At 38.0% G+C, this 12,204-nt stretch overlaps 1 protein-coding gene across 1 annotated transcript in view; it reads left to right on the forward strand.

The window, feature by feature from the left end:
* Nucleotides 1–1,759: 1,759 nt before the first annotated feature.
* Nucleotides 1,760–12,204, forward strand: part of LOC142010250 (visual pigment-like receptor peropsin) — a 28,456-nt gene continuing 18,011 nt past the window's right edge. The window contains exon 1 of the mRNA XM_074988542.1: nucleotides 1,760–1,880. Coding sequence (XP_074844643.1) covers nucleotides 1,760–1,880 — 121 coding nt within the window. The remainder of the gene's footprint in view (nucleotides 1,881–12,204) is intronic.

Raw genomic sequence — 12,204 nt, forward strand, 5'->3', positions numbered from 1 at the left:
TGTTGTAGTGTAGTTTTAGGTTGATTCTTTAAGGTTCAGACAAACTTTACACTGGGGTCACCAGTACTAGTGCAAGCCCTTGGTGTAGATGTGTCGCAGCAACAAAATCTGTTTCTTGCACCACTGTGGTATAACCTAGATTGGAACCAACATGAACTGCACCAGTGAACATTACAGTTTATACCAGTGCAATACACCTACACTAGGGATGTTCACTGATGCAACTACATGGGTTTGCTATACCAATGCAAAGAAACAAAAAATGTGACATCCACAGAGGTAATTAGGCACCTAACTTCCACCACTACTGTATATAAAGCATCATTCACATTGGGGTGGGCATTATGAGTAGTTATTTCATAGCAGGGAACTGGGTAGAAAGAAATGTGGGGGCAGATTCTGATCTCCGTTGCACTGATCTCAGGTAATTCCATTGGTTCAAAGGGGTTAATCCAGGATTACATCAATGTAATTGATATCAGAATGCTGCCTATAATTGGGTCATAGTACCCAAAAGAGCTATTAATCATTAAAATACTGTATTGCCAGTGAAGGCTAAACAAAAGAAAGTGTGGTGCCCTGGTTAGAGAAGTCTGATTTTTTTTCTGAAGTGCAGTGCACCTCCAGTTTTGGTAAAAGCTGCAGGTCATCAGCACTCTGAAAAAAATCAGAGCCACACTATCTCACAGGGCCTTCAGAGCAAAGTGAAACTGATGCTTTTTTCTAATCCCCAAGAGCCCCGCCTATCAAACAGTTGTATTAGGATCAAAACAAACTGGTGTCCTCTGCTATATGAGAATGAAGATGATGGATTAGGTTATTACGTGCTAGGCTTAATGTATTCCCCAAGAAATCTACCAAAAGTAACATGAAAATTATTCAGTGCATTTAGGAAGGATACAGATACACTGGGGAGAGTCTGCCTGGCCCTCATCACATGGCATGGAACCACCTCCACATGACAGTGCTCATTAGGTACTACTGTAGAGCAGCTGTTTCAGAGAGGCAAAAATCACCATTCACATCCACCTTGCGACTGAATCATCTGCCCAGATCAAAACTTTTGTTCCAGAGCATTAGCTCACAGTTTCATGACATGAAAACGATGGTTTTTGGGTCAATCGAGCAAATGGACCAAATGTGGAGCCGAGTACTATTCAGCGATAGTTTTCAGGGGACTTCTAGGCAGCTCACAGAATGTGGCAAAATGCATCTATAAAATTCATTTATCCTCCATAAAAGAATGGGGCTGAGACTTCATTTGAAGTCAATAGTAGTAGTGTCTTTAGTGTGGTCAAAAGCAGGTGTGTTATGGTAGTTTTGCACAATGTATGTGTGTATGTGAGAGAGAAAGAAATTAGGGTGATTTGTATATCTATATAAATTTATTATACAACATATAATTGTGTGTTAAAAAATGACCATCGGTCTGCCTAATATACCCTCTCCAGTTACTGACGACTTCTGCATTCAGCAGCATCAGGGATATAAGGAAATCTGCTGCCTTGGTCTGGTCACAGATTCATGAGCTGTATTAATAGATAGGATTAACACATAAGAACAGGGCAGAGGGCTGCAAAGCTCTTTCTTGTCTCTTGAGATTTCCCTGTTTAGCTTCAGTCTCCATGCATAGCTTCCTAGAATGCAAGGAGTAGAGGTTTAGGAAAGCCAGAGACCATCTTCTTTACTGGGCATTTGGGACTAGGCAGGGGGAGAGGGAGGGAAAGGGCAAATTCTGGGGCAGAGGCATCGCCTGAAAATGTCTCTCCAGTTTTCTCCCCAGGCACCGTGGAGGAACAACAACATGACCTTTCTGAACAAAGAGGCTCCTGTCTCAGAACAAGGGGAGACTATTATAGGCTTCTACCTACTGGCCTTAGGTATGTACTGTATCTCTGAATGGCTTATGAAATGAAACTCCATCTAAAATGTGGACTATATTTCAAAGGGATTTCCATGGTGGTCATCTACAAAGGAACAAGTTGTCATAAATTGCAATTTTTTCTTCAGAAAGTTATGTCCTGATAAAAGCTAGTGTGTTTTTTAATTTAAATGCAAACATTTGTATTTTGGGTAAAAGGATTTGATATAGTCCAAGCTACTCCTTTAACTAAGGCTAATTTGAGATGTGAGTGAGAACAAAATATCTTGCTCAGAAAAATATGACATTACCTTGTTTTCTCAATGTCTCACTTAGGGTTTTGTGCTTCTTCTTCCAGCTTACTGAAATCTGTATTCAGTTTGTGTTCGACAAAATGTTCTCCTAAAACTAATCCATTTAGTTAAATTGAATAGAATTCTACAAATGTATTTTAAATTTGTATGTTAATATTCTGACATATAATACATTTTAAATATGTTTAAAGGAAACTTTCTTGATTTGATTCTATTTAAGATTCCTTTAAGTACTAAATTATTACTTACTTCTAGCGCTCACAATTTCAAGGCCATTATTATAAATTCATATTAAAAGTGATTGAAATCTCATATTAACTCACTCTGTTCCTAAGGCATTTTGATTAAGTATTGTATTGTCATTTACAGCAAACTCTTGCACTGGATGATGATGAATTATGGTATCTGTTGTTCTGTAGGCAGACTTTGAAATTTCAAAGAATGTACCAATTGACAAGGAAAATCTACATACCCTTTTATTATTCTATTTTCAGATTTAAAAATATCAGAAATAACTATTTTCCAGAGAGCGAATCACAATCACTTCTTAGCTTTATATTGGTTCTATCAATTTATGATAATGAGCCTACATATAAAAGACGTTGGGCGGAATGAGAACTCTATAGCAATGTAAATAGAAATAGTTATGGAATGCAGCCACTGTGAAACAGCCTTGTAAATTAATCACATTACATAAACTTGTATTTTCCAAAGCTTATCATGTATTGCTCCCTCTCCCACTTCTCCCCTCACCCCATGCCCCCAGCTGCTGCAAACCTCCACCTGATACTTGTAAAGGAAACCACACAGCCCTGATGAAGCTTGAAGGCCTTTCCTTATATCTATACAAGAATAATGTATTTACCAACAAATTAGCAGATATAAGGTAGTTGGAGTAAAGAATAAGACAGTCAAGAAAAAAGTTGGGGAAAAATAGCAGTCACTTATTAGGCAACTGAATAAAAATAACATGAATGAGAAGAAGTAAAGATGTTCTGATTTATCCCAGACCGATGCGCACACATGCATAAATCTGCATACAGCAGGCTCAAGAGACAGCATGCATGTGGCAGCCCGGACAGCACCAACACAATCACCTACTGAATGAACCACACCAGAACACGTTCTGTTAGGGCTTGATCCTGCACTTGTTGACGTCAATGACAAACCACACGTTGATTTCAACAGTCCAAGATCAGGTCTTAACTGATTAGCCCTGTTGAGAATGGGATACGGTGATTAGTTGGTACCTATCAGACTCCTCCCCAGCACTGCAGTGCTGCAGAGTTCACTAAAGAAGTAAAAAAGATACAAGAAGAATTTCTCTTTCTTTTACATTTATTGTTTTGAGGAAATCTTTAGGCATGCGTAAAGCTGGTTGGCATACCAGAGCAAATTCATCCTTGTAATTTCGTGGTGAACCTGAAGGCTCTCACTGTTCACTTCAGTAGCACATACATTTTGATGCGTATTAGTTCCAGAAAATCCAGCAATTTACCAAGTGGACATTGTTCCTACTGATCCTGTAGACTAGGTCAAAGTTTTCCGAATGATTAGCTAGTAGACAATTTAAATTTTTCATTCAAAATATTTTTGAAAAATACCTTTTTTTGTTAAAATGGCTATTTTTGAGGTATATGTCAATTTCTGACTATTGGATGGTGCATGGGGGTGGATGTTGATGAGGTATCCCCAAAGCAGAACATTTCATTTGTTTTTAGGATTGCTGAAAACAAAAACAAACAAACAAAAAAAGGAGGACTGCTTTTCCAGTTTTTGTCCTTTCAATCAAAATCTGGAAATGTGTAAAGGTAAATTTTGAATAACACTTTTTTAAAAAAATATTCTGCTGCCTTTTATTCCCATGGAAGAATATTTCCTGACCAAATCTACTACAGGTTGAACCTCTCTAATCTGAAACTCTCTTGTCCAACAACATCTGTAGTCTGGCATGATTTTAATTAACTGGATGAGCACTCATCATGGGTTTGGCCAAGATTCCCATGGTCCCACAAAGTTTGTTTCTAGTCAGCAGTCCTGGCTCTCTGTGTTCTGTGTTGTTTAGCTCTAATTTACCCAGAACTGTCTATTAAGAGCCCAGTAGGCAGTGGAAGTGTTGGTAGTACTGCTAGACAATATGACCTCTGTCTGTTAAATTCTCTCGTCTGGCAGTGATCAGGTCCTGAGGGTGCCAGATTAGAGCGGTTCAGCCTGTAGCTAGCTTCATGTCCATATGCATAATTAAACATTTGTACTTCTACTATATATATACAGGATCAATAAGTGTCTAGATACAAATATTCCCAGGCTTTGGATTCAGATCAACACTTCATCTAACATCTCGCTATAAGGCCTAAAGCCTATTTGTAACCAAGTTTCTCCATTGCTTTTTGCCATATACAACTTCTAAAGTGTGGTTCTACTATGCTAATTCTTTAAATATGGCAGCAAAAGGTTCCATGTTTGTTAGCTTTCATTTGCTCCACTGCAGAAACCCCATGTTTATAAGTAAAGAAATTTCATAACTGCCAGTCCTATGGCAACCTCTGGTCTAAAAGTCAAACGACAATCATTGTAGAGAGGGTATGATCACCAGTAAAACTTGCCCCACCGTGGTGTGTTAGAGGTGTTGCTCAAGGGCAACTGATGGGTACAATTTCACATTTGCACTTAACATCATCAACAGATGGTATCATTTACAACCAGAAAAAAAAATCTATCTCACTTTCCCATAGTGCTATTGAGTTTGTTCTGCAATGCTAACAGTAGTATTTACTTTAGTTATAGCTTCTGATACCCAGGAAGTAAGACTGTGGCATAAGAAGGTACTATTTTTTATACTATCACTTAATTTGCTCATAAGGGCTTTCAAGAGGATGAGCTTGCTCTGGAGGCAAGATCATTCAGCATATATGTATTATACCCAGGTGTTTGAGTTAAACTAGGCAGCCATAAAAAATAATCTGCATTAGCAAGAACCCAGAGATGTTTATCCAGAACATGCTGCCAATATAGTGTCTGTGAAAGATGGTGGTTGCAGTTTGGCAGCTTCTAAGAAAGGTGCTTCATGCTCTTAAACCTATTTCAATTAAGTTTATGTTTGGTTATAAATTATTTTTTCAACCACATACATAGTTGAGGGACTTCAGCACTACAAGTACTGTACCAAAGGACACGTTCTTACTTCCCAGTTGATATCACAATTAGAGATGCTGAATTTTTTTTGGGTTTTTTTTAAATATGCACTTTGGGTACTCTGAATCTATTTGCAAATTCAAGTAAAAAAAACTACACAAAAAGTCCAAACCCCAGAGAATACTTACAAACAATTCAGTTCCTGAAACTTCAGATCAGAATACTTTGATGTTAAACACGGAAGTGTAGTATAAAAAGCAGGTTAGGAACTTTTCAGATCTGGAACAGTTTTTAATAACAGCACTGTCATTTCTGTCCTAAATTGCTTTTAAATGATTGTTATTTAATTTTACTTTTTGTGCAACCCTCTTTCAAGATGTTTGTTTGTAAACTGCCACATATAGCTTCCCCCTCCCTCAACAACAATAAAACCCAAACGAAAAGCAATATCAAGCAGAGAGAAATAGGATAGCATAATTAGTAAAAAAAAAAAAAAAAAAAAAAAAGTGCACTGGCCTCTAGAAATAGCTACTTCCAAACACGAAAATAGTGCCCTTAAATCTATGGTTGAAAAGATAGACACTGTAACCTTACCTTGGTTTGGTCAGTGCTTTTTTTTTTTCATTTTGGTTAAAAAAAATAAAGAGGAGCCTCCCTCTCCAGTCAATCTCGCGGTTGGGGCTGCTGAAGCGCTGGTACTCAGTACGGGCACAAAAAAAGCACTGGATTTGGTCCTGTTTAAAAAGGCACAAGCACAGTGAATTACACTTCAGTAGAAGCATAGCATCATTTCATGGCATTCTTATGCATGTAGCATAATCAGAACTACCGCGAGTAAATTTTCTTTGTCCTGTTCCAATTCCGAGAATTCATGAAGTCTCTCATTGTATAACGCTGTCATCTACTTTAGCAGAATTTCAGAGTAGCTCTCCCTGTAGCCTACAGTTATACCTCTTTCTCACCATCAACAAAAAGACATATTTAGTATCCAATTATCCTAGTGCATCAAATGATTGCTTTAATTCATGGTCTGTCTAAATTTAGCTACCCAATCCAATTTCTGCCCCAAGCAGGTCATTTTTTGCCCACTGATCTACTTCACTTTTACTGTCTTCTCCCAACCAGTTCCAGTTGAGCTGTATGTGTTTTCAGTGTCACATTGGTGGATTCCATTTTCAAAGTTCTAAACCTACTTCTTCACAGATGTCACAAATGAGAGGGCTGCATTAGTAACTAACTGGGGGCCAATAAGTCTAAGGACAGAGCAGGAAGGGGTCTGCTCTGGCCAGGCAGGAAAACTACCACTGAAGATATGATAGCCAAGCGTGAAATTTGCTCACAAGAGCTTGCAATATAAGAAGCATGAATAGGTTTTTGGCTTGTTAACGTCTTTCAGAGATTTACAGTGTTCTCTTTTGTATTTACAAATACAATTTCATGGATTTTTTTCCCCTTAAAAAAGGCCATCAGTCCCAGCTTCCTTTCCAAGTTTGTTCAGTCCGGAATAAAGAAGTTGAGGATGGTCTGGTGTTGTTGTTTTTAAGATGTTATTTATTTGTTTTGTTTTATTAAACAGCTTGTGTATTAATGAGCAATCCATGACAAATGTGACATAATGTTCTGGTTTATTTCCATATGAACACCAACAAACCTCTTCTGCAGAAGATTGAGAGTCAATGAAAGATAAGAGAAACATGACATTCTCAGAGCAGATGGCCATTGCCAGAATAACACTGACATCAAGTTCTGAGCAACTTCTGAGAGATCATTGTGTGTCACATAGAGGCAGCAAAGTAAATTATTTTTAAAATGGTTCCATGTTGATCTAGGCTGTTGTAAGATGTGGGCCTTTTTGAAGATTTATTGATTCCAAGGCCAGAGGAGACCATTGTGATGTCTTGTGTAGTACAGGCCACAGAACTTCCCCAGAATAATTCCTAAAGTATGCCACTAACACATCCAATCTCAGTTTTAAAATTGTCAGTGAGGAAGAATCCACCAGGATCCCTGGTAAATTATCCCAATGATTAATTACATTCATTGTTGAAGATTTACTCCTTATTTCCAATCTGAATTTGTCTAGCTTCAGCTCCCAGCCATTGGACCGTATTATATTATTTGCTGCTTGATGATACAGCCTATTATTAAATATTTGTTCCCCATGCAGACACTTACAGAAGGTGATCAAGTTACCCCTTAGACTTCTCTTTCTTTCGCCAAATAGATTGAACTCTTTGATTCTATCACTGTAACTGTTTTCTAATTTTTTAATCATTCTCATGGCTCTTCTCTGAACTCTCTCCTATTTATCAACATCCTTCTTAAATTGCAGGCAACAGAAATGGACATTGTATTCCAGCAGTAGTTACACCAGTGCCAAAGATAGAGGTAAAATAACCTCTACTCCTATTAAGATCCCTGTTTGTGCAGCCCAGGACCCACAGTATCACACTGATGCTCATGGTCAGCTGATTATCCATCACATCCCCAAATAAGACTGTAACAGCCATACTGGTCAGCTCAATGGTCCATCTAGCCTAGTTTCCTGTCTACAGACAGAGGCAAATGCCAGATCTATCAGAGGGAATAAACAGAACAGGTAACCATCAAGTGAGCCATTCCCTGCCACTCATTCCTAGCTTCTGGAAAGCAATCTCTTTTAGAATTCCTGCTTCCCAGGATACAGACCCCCCCCAATCCTGTATCTATGGCTTACATTGCTCCTCGGTTTACATTTAGCTGTATTAAAACATAACTTTGTTTGCTTGTGCCTAGTTTTCCAAGAAATTCAAAGCACTCTTCATCAGTGATCTGTCCTCTTTATTATTATTTACCAGTTCTCCAATTTGCTGTCATTTGAAAACTTTATCAGTGATGATTTTATATCTTCCTCTAGATCATTGATAAACTGAGTCCTATGGAAACCCGCTGGAAAAACACCTGCTCAAAGATAATTCACTGTTTACAATTACATTTTGAGACCTATCTGTTAGCTAGTTTTGAATCCATGTAATATGTGCTTTCTTAATTTTGTTCTAGTTTTTAAATTAAAATATTATATGGTACCAAGTCAAAGTATTTATATGAGTCTATTACATCAACAGTACCTTTATCAATCGTACTTGTGATCGCATCAAAAAAGGGTATCAAGGTAGTTTGACAAGATCTGTTTCCATAAGGCCATGTTGATTTGCATAAATTACATAACCTTCTTTTGACTCTTTATTAATCAAGTCCCATATCAGCTGCTTCATTATCTTCCCTAGGCTCAATGTCAGGTTGACAGGCCTATAATTTCTGAGTGCTCATATTTACTCTTTTAAAAAACAGAAATATTAGCTTTCTTCTAGTCTTCAGGAATTTCCCTAATCCTCCAATCAGCCCCTCAGCCAGCTCTTTTAAACTCTTGGATGCAAGTTATCTTAACCTGCTGATTTAAATTTTTTTAACATTATTAGCTTTTGTTTACACCCTCCTGAGATACTGGCCATAGATTTCTTCTTATTTCTCTTTGTTTCCCTTGTCAATTTCTGTAATTCCCAACTTCTGGTTCATATTAATTACTAGCACATTCCTCTTTATTTTCTTGCTCTCAGTCAGTTTCTGATCTATTGCAAAACTTTGCCCCTCACTCCAGGACAGCTCTGTGTTTTTGTTTTTGTTGGTTTTTGTTTTGTTTTGTTATGTGTTTAAAGTACTTTGTTAAAGTCATTTAGTTGGGTTTACATGTGCCCACTCCTGTTAATGAAGCAGTTCAGAAGATGCTAATGAGTTGTTGACATAAATATGCAGCACCTCATTAGCATAATGGCAACCATGCACTATTCAAAAGTGCCACTTTCGAAACTCATGCCACCTGTGTTGACAGGGCCTTTCGAAAGAATCCTCCTGACTTCGAGAGCGTCTTTGTAAAACCAAATAGGAAGAAGGGGCTTTCGAAATTTGGGGGGGGGGGTCCTTTTGAAAGGCCCTGTCTACACAGACAACATGCATTCTGAAAGTGACACATTCGAATTGTGCATGGCCACCATTTTGCTAATGAGGTGCTGCATATTTATGTCAGTGACTCATTAGCATCTTCTGAACTGCCTCATTAACATGCCCCCTCCAAAAGGAGGGGGCACATGTAGACCCAGCTTTTGAAATAAGTTGTATTAGCTGATTCTCCTGTATCCACTTTTTAAATGATGCACCACTCAGGAATACAAGTACCTCGTAGCAGTCCATGGAGCAGATATGCTTCTTTTCAGGCTCTCTCTTCAAAATGTGATCTATCCTGATTCATGTGCCATCTGCAAAACAGCTGGGAGGAATATCTCATAATGTCCCTGAAGGTGGAGCCATTGTTCTTCTTTTTCTCTACTTTGCATTTTGTCCTTTATTGTTTCTTCTTCTAAATTGTTTTGTAAATTAAACTGTGTGTATTGATTTAGGTGTCATTTTAGTCTGTGACTTTAAAAAAAGGTGTTGCATGCTCAGTGGCCTGGTAATGTATAAAATTTTAGAAGACCTTTTATAGCAGGAATTCTTTCCTGTTATAAGAAAAAATACCAGATGGTGCTTGTTTCTGGAGTGTTTTTATGAGTTTTCCACATCTTCCAATAGAATTTGATGTAATTAGAATAACTTCCCTTGGGTTTGATGTTCAGCACATTAACACATTCAAATTGAAAGCCACTTCAGACACCTCAGGTGCTGGACACAGCACAGAGAGCTTGTCTGCTTGCTTCTATAAAATCAACTCCCTCCACCTGTGGCTTTGCCATACACAAAGTTGTTCTGTAAGTTCACTCACCAAGAAGTGTCTGCATTTATTATAACACACCCACATTACAGCCAGATGCACTATCATGCTTGAGGTTTAAGTTTGCTCAATAATTTCACATCTGAGAAAGATCTGTGTTCTCCCATCTTTTCTGTCTCATTTAACTGAAAAGTCTCCTCATTCTCTGTGCCACAGCTTTAGTTCTGTATATTCCCAACCAATGCACCGTGTGCAAATAAAATTTACATATTCATAGATTTTAAGGGAAACTCGCCCCTCCTCTGCAGTGCTTTGGTAGCCTTTAAGTATAGGCTTTTAGACTTTATGAACCATAGGATTTATGTACCTCTGTTTGGCAATATTTAAACATTCCCTAGGAATTTTTATGTATAGTGAAGTATTTCATTACAAATCAAGAACCAATTTTTATCCTATTAAAGTTCTGTATGTCCAATGTAATTTCACTGATTTAACTCTAGTCTTCAGCTGCCCAGTGTTCTGGTGAATTCTGTGCTGTTGTAGAAGATACTTGGTAATTTTTGCCTTTATGTGTTGATAGCCCAAGCTCATTTGCATTTTGTTCCACTCCATTCATTAGCTATTAGATCAAAGTACTGGAATGGGAAATCTTTTTTGCCTCATGAGTACTTAAAAATTAACTTTCCTGACTATAAATGCTCATGCCATTAGTGAGATTTCATAATTAACACTGCAGAGCTAGACAGCTTTCTACAAGCCTTTAGGAAGATAGTCTGTTTCCTCATGCCCTTAATGTATTGATTCCCTACTTTTGGGGTCAGGAAGGTGATTACTGAGACTAGTTGGGGATATTCTACAGCACCTTCTGCCCAAAATTTTCTTCAGAGCTCCATTTAGCATTAAGCCTCGTAATACGCAGATGGTTCCCATCTGCAGATTGAGTCCAGTGTTGCTGGCTGTGATGAATCCTCTTTTGGAGCCTTTGTCAGCAGTTTCTCAAAAGTTTATCACTCTTGAAGGAGGCTCCGTTTTAAACAGGAAGTGTGTGTGTGCTGCTCATGTTTCTGAGATGGCAGCCTTTGCATTACAGGACCTATTTTTAAGTTACCATAAGGTCAATGTTCCATGAAACTTGTGCCCGTGTGCTTTGAGCCTGATCCATGCTTACTGAAATTGATGGAAAGACTCCTGCGACTTCCTGTAGATTTTTTTCATCAAGCCCTTTGGCCCAGATTTTTAAAACCACTGCACTCCTCAGTGTTGCAAAGTCTAAGGCCCAAATGCTCTGAGGTATTTGGGCACCTTGCTCCCATTGAACCCATGTCCAAATGCCCAAGTACATTTGAGGATCTGGGCCCAAGTGATTTAGGGCTTATCTGCATGGGACCATAGAGGAAAGTGAACTAAATTAACTAAAAGTGTGCCTCTGAAGTGGATTAGTTAAACCACATTAAACTTCTATCTGAACATCTTCATTCTGAATTAAAGTGGCCTTAATTTGGTTTAGTTTAATTCACTTCCAAAGTAAAGTTTAATTCACTTATAAAGTGAATAAAACTAAAGCAAATTAAGGCCCATAGAATTCTGATTAACACCATTCACACAAGGATTCAATGTGGTTTAATTAACTGCAAATTCACACTATTAATCAGAATTAATTTTTTTCCATGTCCCCATGTAGACAAGTCTACAGGTGGTTAAGTTCCATTTGCAAAAATATATTGGCAGTTAGGAGCCCAAATCTTAATGAAAGTTAATGGACATAGGCTCCTATGTTTCCCTGCATGAAAATGAGTTTTAGCCATCTTACAAGTCCTGTGTCACCTTATAGACTAACAGATAGTTTGAAGCATAAGCTTTTGTGTTAGTCTATAAGGTGCCACAGGACTTTTTGTTGTTTTTGAAGGTACAGACTAACTAGGCTACCTCTCTGATACTTAGCCATCTAAGTCAATTAGGTGAGGTTTTTAAAGATGAGCACCAAAATATCCTAAAAAATCTGGAATGTAGGACTTGCTGCACTGAGTGGAGAAATGCCTACATACCTTTAAAATTATGGTAGACAAGTTCCCAAATGATTTTCACCAGATTCATAATTCTCTTCCTTATGCTCTTCTCTTCCAACAAGACTGTGGGCTGCTAGACATTGC

Source organism: Carettochelys insculpta, chromosome 3, assembly GCF_033958435.1.
Source record: "Carettochelys insculpta isolate YL-2023 chromosome 3, ASM3395843v1, whole genome shotgun sequence".
Taxonomy (NCBI): Eukaryota; Metazoa; Chordata; order Testudines; family Carettochelyidae; genus Carettochelys; species Carettochelys insculpta.